Source organism: Equus asinus, chromosome 13, assembly GCF_041296235.1.
Source record: "Equus asinus isolate D_3611 breed Donkey chromosome 13, EquAss-T2T_v2, whole genome shotgun sequence".
Lineage (NCBI taxonomy): Eukaryota > Metazoa > Chordata > Mammalia > Perissodactyla > Equidae > Equus > Equus asinus.
The window spans coordinates 56,630,575-56,656,259 of record NC_091802.1 but is presented as its reverse complement, the minus strand read 5'-3'; the positions used below and the strand labels follow the sequence as shown (position 1 = coordinate 56,656,259).

The 25,685-nt window shown below is 48.5% G+C and overlaps 1 protein-coding gene across 2 annotated transcripts in view; it reads left to right on the top strand.

Annotated features, from left to right (window-relative positions):
• The first annotated feature begins 11,888 nt into the window (after positions 1-11,888).
• UBE2O (ubiquitin conjugating enzyme E2 O) overlaps positions 11,889-25,685 on the top strand; it is a 64,790-nt gene continuing 50,993 nt past the window's right edge. Inside the window, exon 1 of one of the 2 annotated variants that reach the window (XM_044744346.2) lies at positions 11,889-12,391. In XM_044744346.2, the coding sequence (XP_044600281.1) occupies positions 11,969-12,391 (423 nt within the window). In that variant the 5' untranslated portion in view covers positions 11,889-11,968. The remainder of the gene's footprint in view (positions 12,392-25,685) is intronic. The other variant, XM_044744345.2, reaches the window with a different exon arrangement.

Sequence of the window (25,685 nt, the reverse complement as noted above, 5' to 3'; positions counted from 1 at the left end):
ACTGGCTGGGACAGGCTTTCATCCCCTGGCCCCAGAGGCCTGGGCAAGCCCCCCTCTGAGGGTTCTTCCAGCTCTTGCAGCCCGAGAGGGCTACCATTTATAGCTCTTGCTCCAGGCTGAGCCCCTGGCAAGAGTCTCCTTTAATCTATGTGACAGCCCTGCCCAGTGAGTATTGACCCCATTTCATAGAGAAGGAAACCGAGGCTCGCAGAGGTTAAATAACCTGCTCAGAACTCCCAGCAAGTCAGGGAAGTGGGAGAGGCAACACCAGGTCTGCCTCCCCATTACATGCTGTTACCCCTCTGGTTGCTGGGCCCACTGGATTTCGAGTCTTCATGGTTTTACAGCTGTTTGTCAGACAGTGTCCCCAAGTCAGAGTCTACCGAAGCAAAGGGACTCAGCGAGTCTTAGAAGGAAATGCCTAAATCTGGCTCCAGGCCCTGCAGGTGGAGCTGATGGGCCTGCAGAGGCAGGTAGGCAGGGCTTGCTGTGTAGACAGTGGCAAGCCACTGAAAGGGTTTGATCACCAGACACACCCTCTACATCCTGCCCTTGTAAATTACCTCCTCCATCATGCATGTACCCAAAGTCTGGTTCCCCAGGTGTACTCCCTTCCAGAGCACTCTGGGGAAGATCCCAGATCCTGAGGTGGGAGTCAAACCCTCTTGCTCCCTGCTCTCCATCACCATCATCCATGACATCTTCCATCATCTATCACAACTTCCATCATCCATGACATGTTCCATCATCACTCGGCCATCTGTCACAACAACCAGCCCAAACAAGTAAAAGGTCCGTAGAGACTCACGCCATCCCCCCAGTACTGTACCTGCCTTGTCTCCCCCGCCTGCTGTCTCCCTGAGGTACTTAAATAACCCTGAGGTGGTACAGCCACCACTCTGGAAGACTTCGGCAGTACCTACTAAAGCTGGACATACACGTACCTGGGGCCCCGCAATCCCTCCTTCATGACCCTGCCAAACACTGAAGGGCAAGAATGTTCCCCACTGGACGCAACCCACCTGACCATTGACCATAGAAGCGACTGTGGAATATACACAAAATGGAGGACCATCCAGCAATGAGAGGGAACAAACCACGACGACACAGCATCACAGACAACTTGTGAACATGACAGTGAGTGAAGGAAGCCGGAAAATGGGTGGCACAGTGCAATTCCATGGATTCCATTCTAATCCGGTGGCTGCCCAAGGAGGGTTTTGGAGGGCTGGAAATGTAACCTCCATTTCTTAAATTGAATGCACGTTACGTGAGGGAGGTGCTGGAAATTCATCAGGCTGCCAGTTTGTCCACTTTCGCGTATATGTGTTTTACTGAAAGTTCACTTTACTATTCGGGAGGTTGCTCTACCTGACATGTCCACTCCCAAGTTCCTTGACCACCAATGACCTTGGTGTCACCCATTCCCAGGGCCGCCCTGGGGCCATCTCAGCTTTCCCGCTGGAATCTTGAGCCCCAGCAAGCTGCCTCCTGCTCTTCCATCTCGCACCCCTCGAGGCCCCTCTCAGTCCCCACAGACTGCCCTGGCCTCCCTCTCTCCCTTCCACTCACGTCCCTCCCGCACCCCTTAGCTTTTCCCTCTCTAGTACCCAGTCCCGCCCTTCTGCCACGCACACCCCCTACTGGCTTTTATACCAGCACAGTAGTGCCGAAACCCTGTCCACCCACCACAGGAGTGCTTGCTCTTACCTGTGATCCAGGAGTGACTGCCAGTGCCAGCCCTGCCCGGTGCTGCTGGGCCCATGGGATCCTGGCACCGGGGTGACCCCAGACCCGTCCAGACACCCGGCACACCCACACTCCTATCTGTTGGGTCCCCATCCCCCAGGGCCCCTCTGCTGTCTGAGGCCCAGCAGAACTCCCAGCTCACCACACAACTCCCACCCCGACTGCCACCAGGCAGCTTCCCACCTTTCCCCTTCTGGGCACCCACGACAGACCTCTCAGGACTAACCAGAAGACCTCCTCGGGCTTGGCTTTCAGGCCTGGTGGGAGGAACATGCCCAGGACCTGGACTGGCACCCCTACCTCCAACCTTGAGGTCCTAGAAAAGGCCATTCCTATGACCTGCCCAACTCTCCGTGCTTCAAACCTGGTTCTCACGCCTGACTGCACATTGGAATCACCTGGGAGCTTAAAAAAATTCCAACGCCTGCGTCACCCGCAGGGATGCTGATTTTAAAGTTCTGGGGTAAGACCTCAGGCGTGTAGACCCTCCCCAGGGGATTCTAATGTCTGCCTGAAGTGCGTGTTCTCCAAGCAGCCTTTTGGCCCTAATTTCGCATCCTGTTTGTCTTCCTTGTGGGGAGAGTGTTTTTCAGCCAACACGGGTACCCAGCCTGCCGTGTGCTCAGAGCAGTGGGGATTCAAAGCTTTGTAGCCCCAGAACCTTTCTTGAAGTCTTTGGCAGAGGTCTAGTATATAAAACAGACCAAGAGCCACCTGGCTGGAACTATGTGAGGGCACCCCACAGGGGTCTCCAGTCATCTCAGAGCACCCTCTGCCCTGAAAGCTCCTTGGACCACAGTCCCCACGCATATTCCCTTCTGGGTCACGATGTTCGTCTCTCGTGCCTGTTCCCCCTGCCCGTGGCTGTTTAGAAGTGTTCTGAGGCTCTTCCCAGGCTCAGGGGACAAGAGAAGAGTGCCATCTACCTGAGAGGCAGTCACAGGTGACACTGCAGGCATTCTAACTGCAGAACCAGAGGTGAGAAGACAAGACTACTTGATATAAAGTCAATGTGATCAAATGTTCCCATGTGGGCTCAGGGTGCTTCTTTTCAGACCCCTACTGAAACAGTTTTACTCTTTATGCCAAGTCTCCCTCCAACACCAGGTCCCTTGAAAGGGTCCTGTAACCACTGCTCCCCGGCTCTGACTCTGCTCAGTCTGGCCCCGCACCACACTTCTCACATGATGGCTCCCCCTTAGGGGTCCCACCATCACTCCTGCCAGTCTGACCTCCTTTCAGGTCTCTCAGCCCACCAGACAGGTCCACACATGTCTGAATACCAGCTGTGGGCTGGGTTCCAGTTCTCTCCCACAAGGTTCTTTGGTCCCAGGTAAATCATGGGCTATGGCTCCTTTGGCCCTGCTTCAGGGCTCCAGAACATTCTATGACAGGTTGTCTAGGGCACACAGAGAACCCTCAGAGGGCCATGTTACCTAACTCCTCATCTGCCCCCACTGAGCCTCACTTCTGACCCAGCTAAGCCCCCATCGCACTAATGACCCCAAGTGGTGAAGACGGTGGGTACAGATTTGGCTGTCCTCATGACCGAGTGGACCACATGTCACCACAGGAAAGCCGAGGGCTGAGCTTCAGGGATGTCCACTCGAGGGGAAAGAAAGGTGAGGTTATGAGCAGAACCAGGATCAGGACACGTCCCAGAATCCAAGGGACGAGGTGGTCAGCAGCGTCAAATGCAACCAAGAATGGAGAAAAGGTCTCAGATTCTCCTAACAAGGAGGCCCCGGACAGCCTTTAAGTTTTTCAGGAGAGAGGGGTGGGCAGGGAGGACCGATGCAGAGGAGCAGCCTTACACTGACAAAGCAGAGGTGACAGCAGGGCAGAGGCCATTGGCTAAAGGCACACTGACCCATCGGCCTGGTGGGGCATGGAGAAGACTTCCCTCACCCCACCCCCCAACACCGAGCCTGCAGCAACTCTGCCACACCTGGAGAGCCTGCGCAGCAGCCACATGGGCCCAGGTGAGTGACGTCTTGGTCCCAGGGCCTCTGGGGAGCTTCCCACATAGGGCTGCACCTACTTCCCCCTCCACCCCTCCATGTGACAGCTGCCCAGGGCCCAGGGGAGTCCACCTGGGGGAGACCAAGACAGGGTCCCATGAGAGACAGGGTCCCATGAGAGACAGGGCCCAGAGACACTCTGATGATGCCTCCGAGACCCCAATTTTTTCACGCAGAGCAACTGAAAAGCCCTGACAGGCAGGGAAGGTCATTCTTTATTTTGGCACTTGAGTAACTAGTGCATTTTTTGGTGGTTTTGAGGGTGGCTTTTTTCTCTCAACTCCTCCTCTGCACTTATGTCTGTCCTGCACGCCTACACTGAGCACATTTCACCTGACCATATTTACCTTTTCAACCTCAGTGCGTCCATGCAGGTTCCCAGGGAACAGAGGCTGAGATGGAGAAGTGTGTGCAGGAGGCTCACCTGGGAGAGCACTGGGGGCAAGCCCTGCCGGGGAGCAGGGACTGCAGGACTGGGCAGGGCAGGAAGTCGGGCTGTGGTGATGCAGCAGCGATAGAGGCCTGAGCCCATGTCATCGCGAGCTCAGGAGCCGCAAGCCCTTCAGAGATGCCCGGATTGAGGTGGACAGCAGGCCTTTTAGCCCCACATCCACCCTGGGTGAGGAGGCTTCCCTTAGCAGAGGGCAATTCCTGCAGGAGAGTGCAGCTGCAAGTCACGAGCAGTGCTGCCAGCTGGGGGGTGATGCTCTAGCTCACTCTCTCCCAGCTGCCAAGAGCCACCCTAGCAGCGTGTTAGCGCCAACTTCTGGGGTCTCTGCCAGGATGGTAAAGCCTGTAACGTGGAGAAGTGCCCCCAAACAACACACTCTCCTTATCCGACTTTATGTTCTGCCTCTCTCGATGCAGTATCCTCCGATTCCCACCCTGTACTCTCCCAGCTCCTGTTGGCACCATGCTGGACCTGCAGTCCCTTCCAGGGATAGCCTTTTCCCTCTCTTAGGTGGCACAGTACTTCACCAGCCATATTATGTTGTGATTTAAACCTAGTTATTGGTCTAGTGCAAAGAGAGGAGGTGGAATAGATCCTTGGGGGTGGGGCGGGGCAGAACATGTCTTATAAGGAGGAATCATTGTCTCCAAGCGAGAGAGAGAGAGCACTAACCTCTAACAGGCAGGAGGGGACCACAGCTGTGAAGGTCCAGAAGGCTGGAGCAGAACCTGGAGCTTCAAGATTTTTGAGTACAGTGACCCAGATATCCCCAGGTGTCTCAGAGTCCCATTTCTTCCCAGTCAGATCCTCCTTGGCATAGCTGACTCAGTAAGGTTGAGAATTCAGCCTTCTCTGGGGCCTGGCTACTCTTATTACGTCCAGAACCTGATCCTCTACTTTTCTCTGTCCCCCAACTTCAGGAGGCGAGTTTCTTTACATGCTGCCAAGGATACCTTCTGGCTTTTATACTGAGCCTCCAGTTGGTGACCCACAGCCTTTCACTGTTTTTCTCCAATGCGACTGCCCCTAAGAAAAGCCATGGGATTCCGCAGTCCTTATAAAGACTACTCTCTCATACCTTGCAAATGCCTAAGATTTTTCACCACCACTGCATTTCCTTCCACTGGTATCCCAGGCCAGTCCACTGCCCATGAAAGTTGTTGTTTTTTTTTTTTTTGGAGGAAGATTAGCCCTGAGCTAACATCTGCTGCCAATCCTCCTCTTTTTGCTGAGGAAGACTGGCCCTGAGGTAACATCCGTGCCCATATTCCTCTACTTTATATGTGGGACGCCTGCCACAGCATGGCTTGCCAAATGGTGCCGTATCTGCACCCAGGATCCGAACTGGTGAACCCCGGACTGCCAAAGCGGAATATGCACACTTAACCGCTGTGCCACCAGGCTGGCCCCATGCCCATGAAAGTTTTAACAATTGTATCACTACAGCATGCCAGGGGCCAGAATATTCCACCTACCACTAATGAGGTGGGTCCTCATTAGCAGACAGATGATCCAGTTCCAGAATCCCATTTGGAGTCTGTTCCCTAGGACCACGTTTGGCACCAATAGGAAATTGACTAAGACTCTGAGATCTGCATGAAGGGGCCAGCACCTGTGAGGGCATCAGGTCAGCAGCAGCAGGCAGAGCGAGAAGTTTAACTGTGTTGAGGTCATTGCAGCAGAGGCCTCAGCTGATCCCAGGAGGAGCTCTGAGGCTGGGATGGCCTTGCCCCAATGTTCTGAATAGAGGGGAGAGGGCCAGGCTTTGTTCCCCCTCACAGAGAGTCATTGGATGGGTGAGGCATCTTCCTTCAGTGCAGAGCAGTCCTTGGAGAGGGACGCAGCTGCGGGGAGGAGTGCCTCAGACATGAAGGCGGGCTTGCGCTGTGCACCACAGCATCTACTGTGCCCAGCCCCAATAGACTTATAAGCCCCTGGAAAACAGAGAGTGTGTTGAAAGTGTGGCATCATGCCGCCTACAGAGTAGGAATCTATCAACTGGGTGTCGATTCTTCTGTTGAGGAGGATGGCACTTAGCTTCTTGACTTCCTGTGGACTTATTTTGAAGCCTCCTTTGCATAGATAGGCCAGCTTCACTGCAGGGCTGAGTAGGGCCCCATCTTTATTTACAGTTCAATATCTGCCATATTACACAGGCAGTTTCCTCAGGAACCTTCCAGACCTTTCTGGAATGGAGGTATCAAAGCCAGGACGGGATCGCCACCTCCTGGAGAAAGAACAGACCTACGGCTTTGAGCATCTGGAGTCCCAGTGTCCAATAGAAAGAGCATGTGTGCCCCATATGTGATTTTCAATTTTCTGGTAGCCACATGCAAAAAAGCCAAAAGAAACAAATTTTAATAATATATTTTATTTAACCTAATACATATATTGTCATTTCAACAAGTGATCAATATAAAAATATTAATGAGATATTTTATATTCTTTTTTTTTCTGCAATGAATTTTCAAAATTCAGCGTGTATTTTACACTTACAGCACACATCAATTCAGACCAGTCACATTTCAAGTGCTCAAGAGCCACGTGTGGTTAGGGGCTACCATAATGGGCAGTGAGATCTAGAGGCTGAATGAAGGCTAAGGAGAGAGCAACAGAGTGTGTGTGTGTGTGTTTGTGTGTGCGCATGCATGTGGGGTGAGCATGGATGTATGTGTGATGTGAGTGTGTATGTCTCTCTCCATGTCTAGGAAAATGGAGAGTTGTGGACTTAAGGAAAGACAGACGTGTCCCAGAGGCCTGTTGATGCATTTAGGGCCATTAGGAGAGGTTGGCTATTTTGTTCAATCATTCAACAAAGATGCTTGAGTACCTACCATGAGTCAGATCTGTGCTGGATGCTGGGATACAAAGATGGCGAAGATATGGTCCCTGCCCTAAGGTGTTTACGATCGTGTGGGAGAGACAGGAGCACAAAAACTGGTTGTAATAAAGGGTAATAAGTATAATCACACAAGTGTTATCAGGCTAATAGAGGGTAATAAATACAATCACACAGGTATTACCAGGTAAGTGAGGGAATAAGCAGGGGGAATGGGGCACTTGGAAGACTTCATGGATAAGAAGACCCAAGCTGGGTCTTGTAACATGAAAAGGAGTTCTTTAGATAGAAACAGAGGTTCAAGTAGTAGAAAAAAATTCCAGGCATGCAGACGGCGAACAAGTGAAAAGGTATAGAGGCTCCAAAAAGTTGGGATCCTGAAGTAGGCAGCTGGGCTGGAGCATGGAGCGAGTGTGCTTGGTACAGAAGTGGAAGAGGGGGTTGGAGGCAGGTAAAGGGAATCAATTCATGAAGGGCACACGCGTCATTCTCTGGTGGACCATGAGAGCCACAGAAAGATATTAAGCTGAGAAGTTGGAAGATCATGTGTATTTTCCACCTCCCTGGCACAACGTGGCGGATAGATTAGTGGCCACAGGCCTGGTGAGGAGACCACACAGCAGTGTAGGCGAGCGATGGAGGTGAACTAAGAACATCAGGTAGTGTTTGTCAGGCTGGTGCATCGTACCGGCACTTTGCAAAGCACTTTATCTTCATCATGGCGGTTAAATTCTCAGCAGCCCTAAGAAGTAAGTACCATTACTATTCCCATCTACCAGAAAGGAAACCGAAGCTCGGAGAAGTAAAATAACTTGCGCAAGGTCACACAGTGAGTCAGTGGCAGCAGGAGCTTCAAACCCAGGTCCAAGTGACTCTGGAACCTCATACTTAGCTGCCGCACTGCTGCATGGCTGCACCACCCCACCTCCCTGCGGAGCAGCCCCCAGCAGACGAGCTCTGGACCTGGGGAGTACGAAAAGGGGGTAGAGGTAGAGGGGTCATGACCTGGGCTTTGATCACATGTGGAGGTTAAGACTGAGGGCTAACCCTCAGGTGGCCAACTGGGAACCCAGGTAGGTGATGCTGCCATCGACCTGGATGAGGACTCTGGGAGAGGAAAGGGTTTGGGGAGATGTCACTTTGTATCTATGGTTGGTTATCCAGGAAGTACTTGTGAGTTGAGCTGAGGAGAAGGCCCTGACCTGGCAACCTGGGACTTGGTGGTGAAGAGGGTGGCATGGCTGAGTGACAGCAGCCCTACTGTTCTCAGGCTAGTCTGGCAGATTTGCTGTCCCGGGCTCCTGTATCTTCAGGAAGGAGAGAAACAGGGTGAGCCTGCCAATCTTACTTATTGCTCAACCTTTTCATGGTTGCCCCCAGAACAAAGGGTTTTGCCCAGTGTACTGCAATGGTTCCTAAGAGTTAGGAGTGAGAATGGCCAAGGGCTGGCCCGTCTGAGTCCTGATCCTGATTGTAGAGCAGGGTGACCTCGGGCAAGTCCCATGGTTCCCCCAGGGATTCAATGCAAGGAGGAGCGAGGCTCCAGGAACAAGAAGGACCCCTTTAATCCCGAAAACCCATGATTCTTGAGCAACCCACAGCTGAAGCCTCAAGCAGAGGCATTTCTCCAGCCAGTTGCCGAAGGTGTGGGAGGGCTCCCTGGGGTGGGAAGGAGTTCTCCGGGCCTGTCTGGATTTGCTGGGACAAGGATGCTAGGAGAGGCCAAGCAGGTGGGGCTCCCCTAGTGGGCAGTGTGGGGCCCGTGCACACTTTGTGGGTCTGGAGAGATGACCCAATGGCTGGTTAAGATAGGGACAAGACAGGGCCTGCTTCCTAGAGATCAGTTCACTTTGCTGCCAGATCTGCTGCCTCCTGTACCCGGCCAGCCCCTTAGCAAGGGGAGTATCCAGGCTGGCTCAGTTTCAGGCGGGCACATCTGTAAATAAGCAAAATTCTCCTGAGAAGCATCTCTCTTTTCCAAGAAGGGCTGAGTGTTGAGGCCCTGAGAGGAAGGGGTTTCTCCATCGGGGAATGAGGGTTTTTTTCATTCAACAATTATGAAAATAAAAACTAAGCAGATGCTCCTATCTGGGCTCACTCCACTTGCCAGGCTGGGTGTGCAGAGACTGTGGCTGGGGGCTCGGGGTTTGGGAAGGAATCAAGCCTCAAATCTAGTCTGGAGTATCTCAGGTCTGAGTGAAGTCACTGAAGGACACCATCGGGTGGGGTGGTGGGGAGGAACATACTGAGCCTCTCTTTCTCAAAGGGCTCAGATGCAACTCAAACTAGGGGCAATAGAAAGAGCTTAGATGTAGCATGGGCAGCTCCTTGGGTGTATGGAGGGGAGGATGGGAAGCTGACCAGATGGAGGAGCAGGAATCTCAGGCCTTTGACACCCACCAGTATGGCACATTATTGAGCTCCAACACTGTGCCAGGCACCAGTGTTACACACACAAGTATGACATGATCCACATGCTCAAAAGGGGTTTAGTAAGGGAGAGATCAGCATTTGAAATCAATGGCTCCTAACCACAACCTAGCAGGTTCCTGGTGGTGGTGAGGGAACAGCATAGCGTGGCATGATGCTTCACAAAAGGGGGGCTCATACTGCCTCCTTTACAGGGGGTAATCTATGTAAAGGGGGATAATCTATGCAAGCACTTAGTAAAGTACATGGCATTAAATTACAGCTCAATAAATGGGAGCTATTATTAGCCATTATTACAAGAAGCTGCAGAATAAACATGGCACATCTTCCTGGAGTGCCAATTTTACTCAACAATCGAGGAGGAAAGGACATTCTTTTTATATTAAAACAACAGAGACATACGCTGGAGTAGAATGCAAAACTCACTTGGATTTTTGACATCCTACAAAGATTTGGGGCCTGCATCGCCCTGCCCATTCAGCCTACTTGCTCACCCCATATCCCCCGATGGACATAGGAACTAGAAAAGCCCCTGCCCTTGGAGTGGGGAAACCTGGGTTCCAACTTGACCTTGTCAGTTACTACCTTGTGACCTTAAGTACTGAATTCCCTGGGCTCTGTTTCCTCATTGGTTACACGGTGTTAACTACACCTATATCCAGGATTGTGATAACAAACAAGATAATATATGTGAATGTGCCTGATCAATAATAGGTGCTCAACAAATGTTAGGTTATCAGGGGCCAAGGAGGTCAGGCTAAAGGGGCACGGTAGGTGGAACAGAAGCTACTATGTTATTGCTACTAAGCCTCCCAGGTCTTTATGGGGGAGAGAGTAGGGAACTGAGTCCTGACAGCAATGACTCCAGATGGCCCTTCTACCTTGTGGTCTGGGTTGGAAGTCTATGATTTGCAAACCTAGCTTTGCCCCTAAATTGTATCCTAATTCCCCTTCAGCTCATTTAGTCTCAGTTTTTCTATATCTTAGTATGTGAGTTTTCCAAGATTTGGCTCCACCGACGACTACTCCAAGCCCAATATTACCCCAATACTCTCTAAGTACTTGGTTCAGGGCATCTTAGGTACTCAAGCTGACATCTGTGCTTCATGAACGTGCTTATAACTTTTCCATGAGTGTAATTCTGTATCCTTGGCAGCCTGTAAACTACACAAAGAAAAGGGATTCTGCCTTTTTTTGAGAACCTAAATACTGTAATATTGAAGCATCCTACTAATCTGTCATTGATGCTTACAGAAAAATGTGGAAAAAATGATTTTGACTGAGAAAGGCTAGGGCCATATCTTGAGTATTCTTAATTTCCTTTTAACAACCCATTATGAATCTGTCCTCTGAGAATGTATCTAAAGCTTTTGGAACTTACTTAGGGGACACATTAGTATAATTACTTTTTATATTTTAAAATGGCAATATGGAGCAGACCATAAATATAACAGTTCTGCCAATCTAGAATTTTAGTCTAGGCGGGGGGAGGTTTTGAAATATTATAATGGTTAAGCTTTACTGAGGGAACTAGATGCCAAGCACTGTTCTCTTTTATTTAATCCTCTCAACTGCCTGATGAGACAGGTACTGCTATTATCACCCCTATTTTACAGATGAGAAAATTAAAGTGAAAAGAAGTTTATCAGCTTGCCTACCTTTATCACATTAGTAACTGGCAGTGCCAAAAATTGGAACCCATGGCTCCCACTCTTAACTAAGTTGCCATCCTATTACCTCCTGTCACGCATACTAACCCTCATAGAACTTTGAACTCATCTAGATGGGTTGAAAGCCAAACCATAGAGGCAACTAATACTTGCTTATCTTTCTCATCTTTCTCCGGGCTTCCTTCACCAACTCCTCGACCAGTCCCTAGGGGTCATGACCTTCCAAGCTTTGCTTGGAATTCTCTAATACACTCTAGATACACTTTATACATATCTATTATGCCTTGCTTACAAGCTGCCTTGGAGTTGCTTTTTTAGCTATTTAATGTGTACATGTTTTGTCTCTCCAACTAGATTGTAAACACCTAGAGGATAGGGACTGTATCTTGCTCTTTCCGTATCCCTCCCAGTGGCTAGGACTAGGCTGGAGACGCCAGGGGAGCTCATTTAAATGTTGTTGACAGTCTCGGGATCATCCTCCAACAGCCCCCCCAGCCACTCCCCTTTTCCTCGGTCCCCACCCCTTCCTGCTCCTTTTATTTTTACCCGCTCTGGCCTCGCCCCTCCCTCATGGAGTCCGTCCTTTCCCCCCCGCCTCTGGCAGCATCTCCAGCGTCCCCTAGCGACGGGGAGGTAGCTCCTAGCAACCGCATCTCGGTTCCCTGACGACGGCGGCACGTAGGGCCACGTCAGCGCGCCATGGCCCCGCCCCCGGCGCCGGCCGGCCCCGCCTCCCCGTGCCTCGTTCGCCGCCGCTGTCGCTGCCGCCGCCGCCGGCGCCGCCTCCCGAGACTCACACAGAGCAGTTATGGCGGATCCCGCAGCGCCCGCGCCCGCAGCTCCGGCTCCCGCCCAGGCCCCGGCCGCGGCCCCGGAGGCGGCCCCGACCCCGGACGCAGCCCCCGCCCCGGCCCCGGCGCCGGCGCCCGCCCCGGACTCGGCCTCGGGGCCGTCCTCAGACTCCGGCCCCGAAGCCGGCTCGCAGCGGCTCCTGTTCTCCCACGACCTGGTGTCGGGCCGTTACCGCGGCTCGGTGCACTTCGGGCTGGTGCGCCTCATCCACGGCGAGGACTCGGACTCGGAGGGCGAGGAGGAGGGCCGCGGGAGCTCTGGCTGCTCCGAGGCGGGGGGCGCGGGCCACGAGGAGGGCAGGGCCAGCCCGCTGCGCCGCGGCTACGTGCGCGTCCAGTGGTACCCGGAGGGCGTCAAGCAGCACGTGAAGGAGACCAAGGTGCAGCGGGCGGAGTTAGCTGCTCGAGCCGTAGGCCGGGAAGGGCAGGGAGGGGAGGCGTGCGAGGCGCTGCCCGGAATGGTGCAGCTGCACTGGGCCGAGGTGGGAGGACGAGCCTCAGCGAAGGGGACGCTCCGGTGCAAAGTCATTGCACCAGCCCTGGGCCGCCGGGCCCCGGGCCTCCCCGCGCGAAGGGACTTCCGAGCCGTGCTGTGCTATGCTGTGGCGTCGGCCTCGGGATTAGGAACGTGGACCTACCACCGTGGGGAACTCCTGGGGTCCGAGGCACGCTGGCATTACACCAGTGCGGCGCCTTGCTGACCCCTGAGGAGCTCCATGCTGCATTGTGCATCCGGAAAGGAAGGCCGTGCTGGGTCCGTGCAGGGAGGGGTTGTGGGCCTTCCAGAACAAGGATAGAGGTGAAAATCTCGGGCGACGTGAAACCAAAGAAGTTCACTAGATTACAGAATGCATTATTATGGGTGAAGAAACCCAACTCCTTTTGGTTTTATCTCGTTGCCTCATTTTAATTGCTACGGGGAACTTTGTGAGTAAAATTATTAAGAATCAGAGCCGTGATATTAATAGTGCTGAGGGGGGGATGTGACAGCTGCGACTGGGATTGATGACTCCCAAGTGCAGTTGGACTTCTTGAAAAAAAATACTATAGAACCATGGATGGAGGAGAGCCACCCATTTGGAAACCTGAAGGATTTTTCTTGACTAGAGGCTGTTAAGCAGACATCAGACTCCCATGTGGCATTGGGGTGAGGCTGATGAATATTGCAGTTTTACAAAAACGAAGAGGTTTATCATCATAAACCTGAAACCTTGGACCAAGGTTGGTTTGATGGCTTTCGTGTCTTGTTTTCCTGAGTGTGAATTCCTATCAGTGATTCACACGCACACACACCCCTGTATCTTTCACCCCTTCTTCAAGAAAACATTTCTAAGCAGCAATCAGGCCTGGGCTGTTTCAGCTGCCTGGGATGTTGAGAGGTCTGATTTCAGGGGAGGGCACTTTACAAGTTAATCTGGGTTTCTGACGCCCTGGGAGACAAAGGCGACAGAGGAATACGGCTTCATGCCACACTACAAAGGGGGTCTGTGATGATGGCTCTGGCAGGGGAAAAAGCCCCGCTCCCGGGAAGAGCCTGTGATCCGTTTCCTAGTGGCAGAAATGACTGCTGATACCAGCAGGATCTTTTTCCTTGCCAGTGCGCATGCATCCACAGTCAGGAATCCGCACACAGGACCCCTGGCTTCGCCTCAGAGAAATGCAGATCAGGCAATAGCTTCTCTGGCTTGGGGAGGAAATTATAAGTTCATGTGCGAAACTATGTGGAAAATATGATTTTTTTGCAGTGGAATGCTTGTTAAAAATTACCCCCAGTATTGTTATGTCCAGAAGAGGTTTTGCTGTATATCCTGTGTTTGTGCCTTGTCTTACAAGCAAATGGTTGTTAGTGTCTTTCTGTGGCTTTTTAAAATACGTTTTTCCCTAACCATCTTCTCTAGAGGTTTGTGACTTCTGGAATGCAACTCATTTGGCTATGTCATGGCCTCCTGCCCTGGGACTCGGGAGGCAGGCCCAGCACACTGCCCGGAGCTGCCATGTTTATCAGTTGTTGTTCCTGTTCTCTTGACTTTAGTGGTTAACTTTGTTTACAGTTACGTTCAGTCTGCCTCCCCCACCATGTATAATTATATGAAGTTTGACTTAAAATACCTGTTTTGAAATTAAATAGAAAATAACCTTAAGGCACCCAGCTTGGATATATTTTGAAGCTGCCCTCTTGTGACTTGCTTTGAATTTGTTGAAATCCACTGTGGCTCCATTGGTGGTATTTTCTTTGCAATTGTAGTTTCTGTAGCTTCTGAGCTTAGCAAAAGCTAAGGGGCACAGGAATTCTTGCAAGTGGTGGCAAGTAGCGTCCGTTTATAGATGGCAGGACCCAGTTCTTCTTTTAGGACTTGCGAATAGGTTTGTTTCAGGGGAAGGTTGGTTTATACATGATGGGTAGCTCTCTGTTACCATGAGCCCTAGGCACAGATGACCTTGGTCATCTGAACATCTCACCTGCTTTGCTCCAGGCCACTGATTAGGGTGGTAGGATGGGTCTTGGGACCTTGCAGCACTGTGGTTTAGGAAGATTTTCCTTCTCACTTCCCGTTCTTTATAAATCCATCGAGGTGACAGTGTGCTGTAATGGAAAGACCATTAGACCGAGACTGAGCATTTAGGTTCTGATTCCTGTTCCATCCTTAATCTGGTTATGAGATTTGAGAACCCAATTATCAATAGAATAATGTAGTGACAGTTTTGGGAAACGTTTTTTTTTAAAGCTGCCACCTATTGGAATTTTTTTAATAGTGTCCTTTTAATGTGAAATGCTTAGTAGGCTGTGGAATATTTTTGTACTTTTCATGTTAGTATGGTAGGCAGTGAGTAAAGGCTTAAGATGAATCTCTTGATTTCTTTTAAGTTTTTAGTGAACAAATTCAAAAAGAGATGAAGAGGCTGGCCAACAAGTCCTCCCCTCTCCTGGACACTTCCATGAAAATTATCGACAGAAATAAAATAAGTAGTTCTTCCTTGGAACTGCAGAATTTATGGTCCGGTTCCTGAGGCTTCCAGCAGCCAAAGTTAAGCTTCTTTAGGACTTAAAAGAAGCACGCAGCTTGTGCGCCTTCCTTTCCTCAATCTCCTGACCTGCAGCATCGTAGTGATTTATCCACTTGAAACTTTTCCCATTTGGCCACAGATCTCCTATGTGGAAACTTACCCCCTGCCTATCAGTGGTCGTCCTTTGAGTAAAATTTTGGAATAAAGCCAAATGCCAGCAGCCTCTTTGCCTTCTTGAGCACTGGCTAGATATGGTGGATCTTTCTGGTCTCTACCTGTCATGGTTGGACAGCATGGCCCCTGTAAGGAAGAGAGCAGACTGCTGTCTGTCAGTCCAGGTTTGGGGGCTCCCTGTTTATGATTTAGTTTTCCTATCTCTTGTGTCTTTTGCTTTAAGTTGCCACAACATTCATGGTCTCTTGTGGTTTGAGATTTAATGTCTCTAAATTAAAGCTGTCTGTCTGTGATCACCCTGCTTTTGTGAGGCCCTATGTGTATGTGTGTTTGTAGCATCCCTGATGACAGGCCCCTCAGGAATTGGCTTTTCGGTTTATTTTTGGCTCCTACTCAGGCCAGCATTTCCATGGGGAAAGCTATTTAGCTGTAGCGTCATGGCATGTGAAGTTTGCTTGCCTCACGTGTCTAGGTACTGGACCCATTAAAAGCAATTGTTCTTGTGATGCAATAGGAAGAAGTTAGGCAGGGTTAACCAAGAATCAGTATGAGGGTGCATCTAATTGCATTTTATTCAGGTAGGATCACAGCACTGTAGACTCTCACAGCTGTTCTGTGATTTTATTCTTTGAACTTCGGTTTCCCCCATTCCGACTCCTGGGACTCAGTGCCTTGATGGTGCCTCTGTCTGGCTTGCTGCCTGACTCAAGGGCACTTTTACCAGATGAGGGGCCTGTGTTTGTATCCTCTGATTGGAAGTCAAAACTCTTGAGTGCTCTTCCTGGCTGTCACCTACTCTGAATGACCTTGGCCTAGTCACTGCCTCATTTTTTGTCTCTGCAATGAAATACAAGGTCTGTCTTTCTAGCCCCTGAAATGAGCCTGCACAGGTAGAATAACCAGAAGCGTAGCTGGGTGGTGCCTGGGGTGGCCACTTGGCTATAGCAGACACCATCCTGATGTCCATCAGGCAGAGCCAGCCCTGTCCCTTCAGGAGATCACTCCCGTGTGTCACAGGGTGGTGCTGACCACAGGGCAGCCGAAGAGGTGCCTTGGGAAGCAAAGGTGCACGGGGTGGGGGTTTGTTTTAGAAGGGTGGGAATTCCTAACTGATCTTGTTGCTTGAGACCTGGTGGATTATAGATTTGACTTCTTTGTTAAGCCTCATGTAAATAGACATGAACTTCACTCCTCTGTTACTTTATAAGAAATTCAGTAATGCACATTTAAACACCTGCCAAAGTCCGCCATTCTTCAGGAGGGGGAATGGAATGAACACATATGTGTGTATGTGTATACATTTTCCAGAATCTGGATGACATCTTTTGAAATTCCCAAAAGATAGGTAATGAGATTATGAATTACAGGATGGTAGAGTTATTGCTTTTGTATTTTAAGATAATGAGAACATTATCTAGCGTTACTATGTGCCAGGCACTCTAAAGGCTTTCTCTGTATTACTTAATGTTCACAACCCTATGAATTAGGAACTATTATTATTGCCGTATTTCAGAGAAGGAAACTAAGGAACAAAGAGGTTAAGTAACTTATCCAGTGTCACACTGCTAATAAGTGGAGGAGTGAAGTAAATATAGTTTGCTCTCCCCTGAGAATGTTTAAGTTTGGGATTCATAGATCATTACTATATTGAGTACCCTGATCAAGCATGAGCCACAAACCCTGCGGTTGGCATTAGCCATACAGTCTTTAAACACTTGAAAGTCTTAGTGGAGTAGGAGGTGGCTACAGGTGAGGAGGGAAGAAGGAACAGGGTGTTGGGATGGGTGGCAGGTGGGCCAGTGGCCAGGAGGGCGGGAGATCACGGTTGGGGAGTGCTGTGGGAGAAGCTCTGCACTTGTGATGTGCTTCTGTTCTACATTTTCATTCCCTGGTCCCTCAGTCATTCTCAAAATAACTGTCGAAAAGCACATTTTGTTTCTAGGGAACCTGTGAATGCCCTTAGATGTTGAATGAAAGCAACCTCTGTAAGTCTGATTCATTCCAACTCTGGGTTATTCCTCACCTCCGCCTCCCAGGGCAAAACAAGTCCAAGTAACTGGCATTTCTGTGTTGTCTTAGAAATGGTTAGTGTTAGGAAATCCAGCTCGACCTCCTGCCCCCGGACACCTCCTGTCCCCTCTCCTGCTGCTGTTGTCGCCCTCCTGCTGGGAATGCTGAGTCATGAGGCAGGTTCAGAAGGACTGCTCGGACAGAGGCTCAGTCCTGCTCGGTTCCAGTTCCTTTCCCTTCACTTGCCCTGAATGTGACTGCTCTCCACCTGTTTTTGCTTTAGGACATTAAAGGTCTTTTTGCACTCTCCCCATCTCCACTTCGTTGTTATCTCTGCTTTTCCCTTTCTCATTTTCCTGTTATGTCAGGAGGAACTTTTTCTCTCTTTTTTACTATTTTATCATAGACCTCATGGATTCCAGTGGAACCGCCATGAGGCCAGTACTTTACAAAAGGGGTGCGATTGTACTGCGGAAGGTGAATTGCCATGACGATAGTGCTGGGGCCATCATCAGTGTCAGTTGCCACTGGTGGTCCTCCTAGAGTTGGATTTAGGGTGATTTCTGTGACAAGTGGCTTCTCTTTCAAAGAGCCATCCAGTAGTTTTCACCCTGGAGGGCGTGATCTCTGCTCCTATTCTGATTGACAGAAGCCTATGGAGTTTCCCTACCCAGAGCTTAGCCTGCTTCTGTTTGGGGGTGGGAGGGTGCTAATTTCAGTGGATACTCAAAGCGGGGAAAATGGGAATTGGGAACGTTTAAAAAGTGCTTTTTCATCTGCAAGATGCCATCACTTAATATTTAGCAGGATTTTTGTGTTCTTAACTGTTGCTCTTCCCCGAGGCTCCGCTTGCCCAGCCACTGGATGCCAGGCCCCGAGAACGTCATGGTTTTAGTGCTGCTGCATCAACATTTGCAGCTCTTACTGGCGGGAGTGCACATTCAGAATTGCTTCTGTTTCTGACATTTCCACCAGCCTCATGGGGCACTCTTAGGAGCCGCCCGACGTGTGTGGTTAGAGACGGGGAAGAGCAAAGCGCTTACTGGAATTTTTTGTAGTTCAGAATAAACTGAATCATGTTAATGGGTAACCCTCTGAATTTATGTATTCCAAGGTTATTTGCCCTTGTTTTGCTCTTCAGCTACATTCTGCGGTTGAGGATTTCGTGTCCTTCAACCCGGGCTCCCTGTGTTGAAAGGATCTTCTGGTCAGTTTTGCCCACAGGTATACTGTGTTTTTCTGAAGCAGGATTGTGAAAAGCAAGTTTTTATTATTTAAACGTTGAGGCAAATGATATATTGTATTCAACTAGGCAGTAACTTCTGGAATGAATGTCTTTTTTGGATTAAATCTGGTTGACTGGTTGAGGGGCTTGGGGTTTGTTTGCCTATTTTGAGAGACTGAAACATTTAATTTTCTGCAGTAGGTCAAAGGAATAAGACAGTTACCAGGTCACTTTTGGCTTAAATTGATAATATAGCTATAGCTGGTGAAGATTCATTCTCATTATGACAATTGAAAAAAATTTTTTATTGTTTTTCCTCCCCAAATCCCCTCAGTACATAGTTGTATATTTTAGTTGTGGGTCCTTCTAATTGTGGCATGTGGGATGCCACCTCATCATGGCCTGATAAGCGGTGCCATGTCTGCGCCCGGGATCCAAACTGGCTAAACCCTGGGCCGCTGAAGCGGAGCACGCGAACTTAACCATTCAGCCACAGGGCCAGCCCCAACAATTTAAAACTTGAAAAACTTAAGATAGTAAGTAGTGCTGAAAAAAAAAAAAAAACAGTCAGTCCTAGCCAACAATGAAGTGAAAACCCCCAGCTAGCAGGAGAGAGTCCTGCAGTCATTTAAGAGTGTTAGTTCTTCGTTTGCATCCTGCCGGTGAGAGCTGGTCTGTCATACTCTGCAGCTCGGATGAAGGTCTTCATCCTTGCTGTGATTTTTGAGCCTTTTTGTGGGAGATGCCGCTGTGACTGAGGGCTGGTGAGTGTCGTGACAGGCATATGCACGGGACTGTACTTGCCAGCCCCGTTAAGTGCGGGTGGGAAGGAATATGGACACACAATTCTGTGCCTCTTGTGTGGCTTCTGGGAGTATCAGGACCTGACATACTCCGTGCTGAAAGCATCCCTTGATTTGTCTGCTCTGACTGTTTAATTGCTTAAGGGAGTTTGAGGGCCCTTAAGGTGATGATATCATCCTCAAGCCAAGGGAGAAAGAGCTCTCCCTAACCCCAGTGTGCTTTGGGGGCATCCCAGCGCCCTGCTGGTGGGAAGGGGTGCCTACCTCCACTTCCCCATGACCTGCGCACCCCTTTGCCTTTCTCTGGCCTCTCACACCACAGGGTGTGAATGGCTCTCCTGAAGGTCACAAAGGACTAGTGAATTCCTAGGCCTTGCATTTACGAACTTTTTCTCAGTCCTTATCCTTTTGACCTGTCAGCCTTGTTAATATGATCGATCATGCCCTCTCTTTTTTTTTAAATGCCTGAAGCTGCCACCTTTTTCTAATTTTAATTTTTTTAATTCTTTTTTTTTTTTTTTGAGGAAGATTAGCCCTGAGCTAACATCTGCTGCCAATCCTCCTCTTTTGCTGAGGAAGGCTGGCCCTGAGTTAACATCTGTGCCCATCTTCCTCTACTTTATATGTGGGACGCCTGCCACAGCATGGCTTGCCAAGCGGTGCCTTCCATGTCCGCACCCGGGATCTGAACCGGCGAACCCCAGGCTGCTGAAGCGGAATGTGCACACTTAACCCCTGCGTCACTGGGCCGGCCCCTGATCATGCCCTCTTAATGGAAACTCTTCTGTTGGGATCCGTTATACCAGACTGTACTGAATTTTTCTCTCTTTTGCCTTTTTCTTCTCACCTCTCTCTGTGAGACTTCCAAGGATCTGGGCTCTTCTCTCCTCATTTCTCCCTTCCTGTCTTTTCTTCAGTGCTCTTGTCCATTCCTGTAGCTGTAGCTGGTACCTGCATTAATACGACGCCCACATTGCATTCCCAATGGCTTCCTTGACAGCTCCATCATGTCATCTAGAACCTCAGACTTTGTGGGTATAAAATCTTTATAACTACCCTTCCCATCTCCAAGTCTATGGAATTTTTTTTTTTTAATTTCTTTTCCAAACTTTTTGTTATGAAAAAATTTCAAACATAACAGAAAAGTAGAAAGACTAGACCAGTGATTACTGTTTACCAACCCTTATGAGTCAGGAGTTAACATTCTGCCATATTTACTTTATCTATATTTGTAAGTATATATAAATATATTTTCTCCTGAGCTGTTGGTAAGTTAGTAACAGACATGATGACACTAACCTCTAAATACTCAAGCTTGCATCTTCTAAAAATCAGAACATTTGGGATGATTTTAAATTTGCCTTTTTGGGCCCCCATTCTAATTTTTTTTCTTAAAAGAATTTTTATTGTAAAATACACATAACATAAAATTTCCCACCTTAACCATTTTTAGGTCTATAGTTCAGTGGTATTAAGTACTTTCAGAATGTTGTGCAGCCATCACCACCATCCATCTCATAACTCTTTTCATCTTGTAAAACTGACACTCTACCCGTTAAACGATAATCCCCAATCCTCCCGGCCCCAGCTCCTGGCTACCACCATTCTACTTTCCGTCTCTGAATTTGACTACTCTGGATAACTCCTATAAGTGGAATCCTATAGTATTTGTCTTTTTATGATTCGCTTATTTCACTTAATATGATGTCCTCAACGATCATCTATGTTGTAACATTTGTCAGAATTTTTTTCCTTTTAAAGGGTGAATAATATTCCATTGTGTGTATAGACTACTTTTTGCTTATCCATTCATCTGTCAGTGGAGCTTTGGGTTGCTTCCATATTTTAGCTATTGTGAATCACGCTGCTGTGAACATGGGTGTACAAATATTTCTTTGAGATCCTGCTTTCGATTCTTTTGGGTACATAACCCAGAAATGGAATTGCTGGATCATATGGGAGATCTATTTTTACTTTTTTGAAGAACTGCTGTACTATTTTTCACAGCAGCTGTACCATTTTACATTCCCACCAACAGTACACAAGGATTCCAGTTTCTCCACATCCTTGCCAATATTTGTTATTTTCTGTTTTGATAGTAGGCATTGTACCTGGTGTGAGGTAATATTCCCTTGTAGTTTTGCTTTGCATTTCCCTAATAATTAGTGATGTTGGGCATTTTTGCATATGCTTAGGGGTCATTTGTATGTTTTCTTTGGCAAAATGTCTGTTCAAGGCATTTGCCCATGTTTGAATTGAGTTGTTGTTGCTGAGTTCTAGGAGTTCTCTATATATTCTGGATATTAATCCGTTGTCAGACATGTGATTTGCAAATATGTTCTCCCATCCTGTGGGTTGCTTTTTTACTCTGTTGATAGTATCTTTTGATGCATAAGCATTTTTAATTTTCATGAATCCTGATTTGTCTGTTTTTTTCTTTTGTTGCCTGTGCTTTTGGTGTCAGACCCCCATTCTAATTTGTCATCAAATCTTTCATCAAAATGCCTCTTGTATCCTTCGCATTTCCTTTCTACAACAATGGCTCGTTCTCTGGTTGCCTCATGCCTGGACTCATCTCTACTGGTCTTCCTGCCTCCAGACCCTCCTTCAGCCCGGCAGACAGCACTGCAGGCTGACCTCCCAGATGACTGGATGGTGTCAGGAATCAGCCTCTTGTCATGCCTCAGCTTGTCATTCAAGGCTCCTCACCTATGTTTCACGCTTAATCTCCTGCCTCTTCAGTTGACTCCAGCTAATCAGACTGTTTCCCGAGTTTACTTGAGCTCATTTCTGCCTCTAACACCCTATGGCACTTAGCTGACACACTCAGATTCTCTCTCGCTGGATCAGAAGCTTCTTGAGAAACAGGGCTTTCTGTGAAAGTTTATATTCTGAATGGCTCACATGTAGATTCATTGGAAGCATTTGAGTGAATGACCACATCTTTCCCACTTACCTACAAAGAGTGTTCTTAGCCTTTTTTCCAGATGCTTCATGGTCCGTGCTAGAGCTGTGTGGGCCCGTTGCCAGCTGACACCCCCCACTTAGGGTGCTAAGTATCTTGACCATGTAATTTATTGCCCAAGCTGGGCTCTTTTGAGAACTCTATGAAAATTTCTCCAGGACTGAGACATGTGGGCATCCTAATACTAGGAAGAGCAGATCAATTAACTACACTCTATTATAGGGTGTTATTTTAGCAGCCTCCATCACGAAGCTCCCCAGGCAGAGTATGGGCACAGTGGGCTGGACTGAGCTGGCCAGAGCTGGTGTCACCTATGGTTGAAATGTTATTGTTAATATCCAGCAGAAATTGAGACATTTTCCTGGCCACAGGCTCCCCAGGAGCATGGGCTGGGGTGAGAACTGAGAGGCTGTGTCTTTTGAAGCCAGTGAGAAGTCTTCCTGGTTGGTGCCACCGCAGGTTTCCTTCACGTCCTTGGCACTGTGGCTCTTAGCGATCTGAAGAAAGCAACAGTCTAACATTCAGAAGACACCTGAGTTTTAGCACCCGTAGTAACCTCAAGACCTTGGTGGAAGCACCCACCCTCTCCAAGCCTCAGTTTCTCAGCTTATCAAATCGGGATAATGTACTGTCATGAGGAGCAGCTGTAATAACCCAGCTGAAAGCACCTGGCAAACCTGCATTCCCGTGTGTGAGTTTCTTGAATGGTGATCAGCATGCAGTCCTCCCCTTAAATGGTTGAGTTTTTCAGTATGAGACTCCTCTGTTGGAAAAAGAACGCCAGCCCGACTGCAGATTAACCAGGAACACAGCTTGGGCTTTGTGCTCTGCCTGCCTCAGCACCCTGGGGGAGTCTTAGTGCAGCCTGAAGTCGCAGTGCTTATGCCAAGTCCTCTTACTTTGAAGGAGATAGGTGCTGCCTATTAAAAATGGATATAACCACCCCTGATTATCAGCGGGGGAGGGTGTAGAGCATGGATAAATGAAGTTTAAACCAGCACTTCTCAAAGGCTAAAGTGCATGCAATCACCTTGTTGATACAGATTCTTCTGAAACAGTCAGGCTAGGGAGGGCCCAAGAATCTTCATGTCTACTATGCTCCCTGTGATGCTGATTCTGCTGGTTGGGACTCCCCTTGGAGTTGGACTGATGAATGGGTCCTTCAGAAGCCTTGTTGATGACAGTAGGTTCAGTTTGTATCCCCCTCCCCAAGTTTTAAGTATGTAACTGCTTTGAGGTTTTTGTCTCCCTACTGCTTAGTCTTCTAGTTAGCAGTGTTAATGCCAGAAGTTGTCAAAAGATGGGCCACAGGAGGGCAGGGAAGTTGATTAAGTGCCCCTGATGACCAGGCAGTGCTTTCAGGTCATAGTGTTAGTGTTGGGAAAGCCTTAGTGCCTGGAAGACCTGCGTTCTTGCCCCTCCTCCACTGCCTGTGGAACGATATTAATACACCCTCGTTGCTAAGACATTTAATCAGATTTCATTTCTTTTTAGGATGTAAATATGATAGTTGTTATGAATATAATGCAACCAGTCCAAGAGGAAAATGATTGAAATTGCTATCTTTTATCCGGCCAGAATCAGTGGATTCCTGCTGTGTGCCAGCCGGTGTAACACATGCTTTACATGTGTCATCTTACTCTTTCCCTAAAGTGGCTGCTGTCCCATTTTAGAGAGGGAGAGACTAAAACCTAGAGAATGCCTGTAGCTCACCCAGGCCACGCAGCTCGTGAGGGGCCCGAGGCTGACTGTACATGCTGCCAAAGCACAGGCTCTTTTCACTGGCTACACAGCTGCCCCCTGTGGCCAGCTGGGTGCTGTGGGAATACAGAGACATTCCCCTCCCCCGACAGGCCCTGTTCCCTAGATCAGGGACCAGCAGAGTTTCTGGAAAGGACCAGATGGTAAACATTTTAGGCTTAGCAGGCTGTACTGTCTCCTTCACTACTACTCACCTTTGCTGTTGTAGTGTGAAAGCATTGAGACAAGCCAACGAATGGGCGTGGCTGTGTTCCAATACAGTTTTATTTAAAAAAACATGCAGCAGGCTGGATTTGGCCTGCAGGCCATAGTTTGCCGACCTCTGCTCTAGAAGAGTCCTGACCAGTGGAAATAGAATGTGAGCCACATCTGTAATTTTAAACTTCATAGAAGCCTCTTTTGAAAAAGTAAATAGAAACAAGTGAAATTAATTTTAATATATTTTACTTAACCCACTGTACCCAAAATATCATATCAACATGTAATCAATATAAAAATTAATGGACTGTTTTACATTCTTCTTTCTGTAGTGGCTACTGTATTGGATAGCGCTGCTCCAGAAACTTGGTCTCGTAGAAAGAAAAACATCCCTCTAATGCCTTACTCAGCTTCATTTTCTTCATAGCACCCAGCGTCAGCTGAGGTTTCATTACTTCATTTCCATGTTTGTTGTCTCCTCGCCCAGAAGGTAAGAGGACAGAAATGTCTCATTCACTGCTCTCAGTGCCTAGAACAGTGACTGGCTCGAAGGAGGTGCTCAGTGGTATTTGTTCAGTGAATGAATGAACACACATAGAATGTGCTAAGTTCTATCTCAAGGGCACAGTTAAAATTCTGAAGGGGTTTGGTGGGCAAGCGTTAGGAAAAGCTTTCATGGAGGTAGCTTTTGAGCTAGCATAGCGCCTGCAACGTTAAGAAGAATTTGGAACAGCAGTGGTGTGAGGGAAGAGTGTCCTAAGCAGGAAGAGCAATATGAATAGACAGTACAGGCGGGGAGTTTGCGCGACATTTGTGAGAAATAGTTCACTTGGCCTTAGAACTCCTTTAAGCTTAAAAATCATTGAGTACCCCAATGAGGTTTTATTTATATGGGTTATATCAATATTTACCAGATAAATTAAAACGGGCTGGCCCCGTGGCTGAGTGGTTAAGTTCGCGTGCTCTGCTTTGGCGGCCCAGAGTTTCGCCGGTTTGGATCCTGGGCACAGACCTAGCACTGCTCATCAGGCCATGCTGAGGTGGCGTCCCACATAGCACAACCAGAAGGACCTGCAACCAGAGTATACAGTTGTGTATTGGGGGGCTTTGGGAAGAAGAAGAAAAAAAAAAGAAATTAAAACAAAATTTAGAAGTCAAAAATACCCAAGCACCCATTCTGTTAGCCAAGAGACCAATGACGTAATCGCTCATGATGGAACCTCTGGAAAATTCCACTGTAATCTTGTGAGAGGATGAGAGAGAAAAAGGCAAATAACATCTTAATAGTATTATGAAAAAGTTTTTACTTTGGGATTCCCTGAAAAGGTCTCAGGAATCCCTGGACCATGTTTTGAGACCTGCTGAGCTAGAGATGGGGTGTAAGGAGAAGGGCTCAGAGAGAGTGCCAGCAGGTTAGGTGGGGTCTGATTGCAAATAATAACAATCAACATTTATTGTGCGCCTGCTGTGTTGTAGGCGCTATTGTAAACACTTTTTATGTGTTAGCTCCTTTAAGCCTCACTGGCTGAACT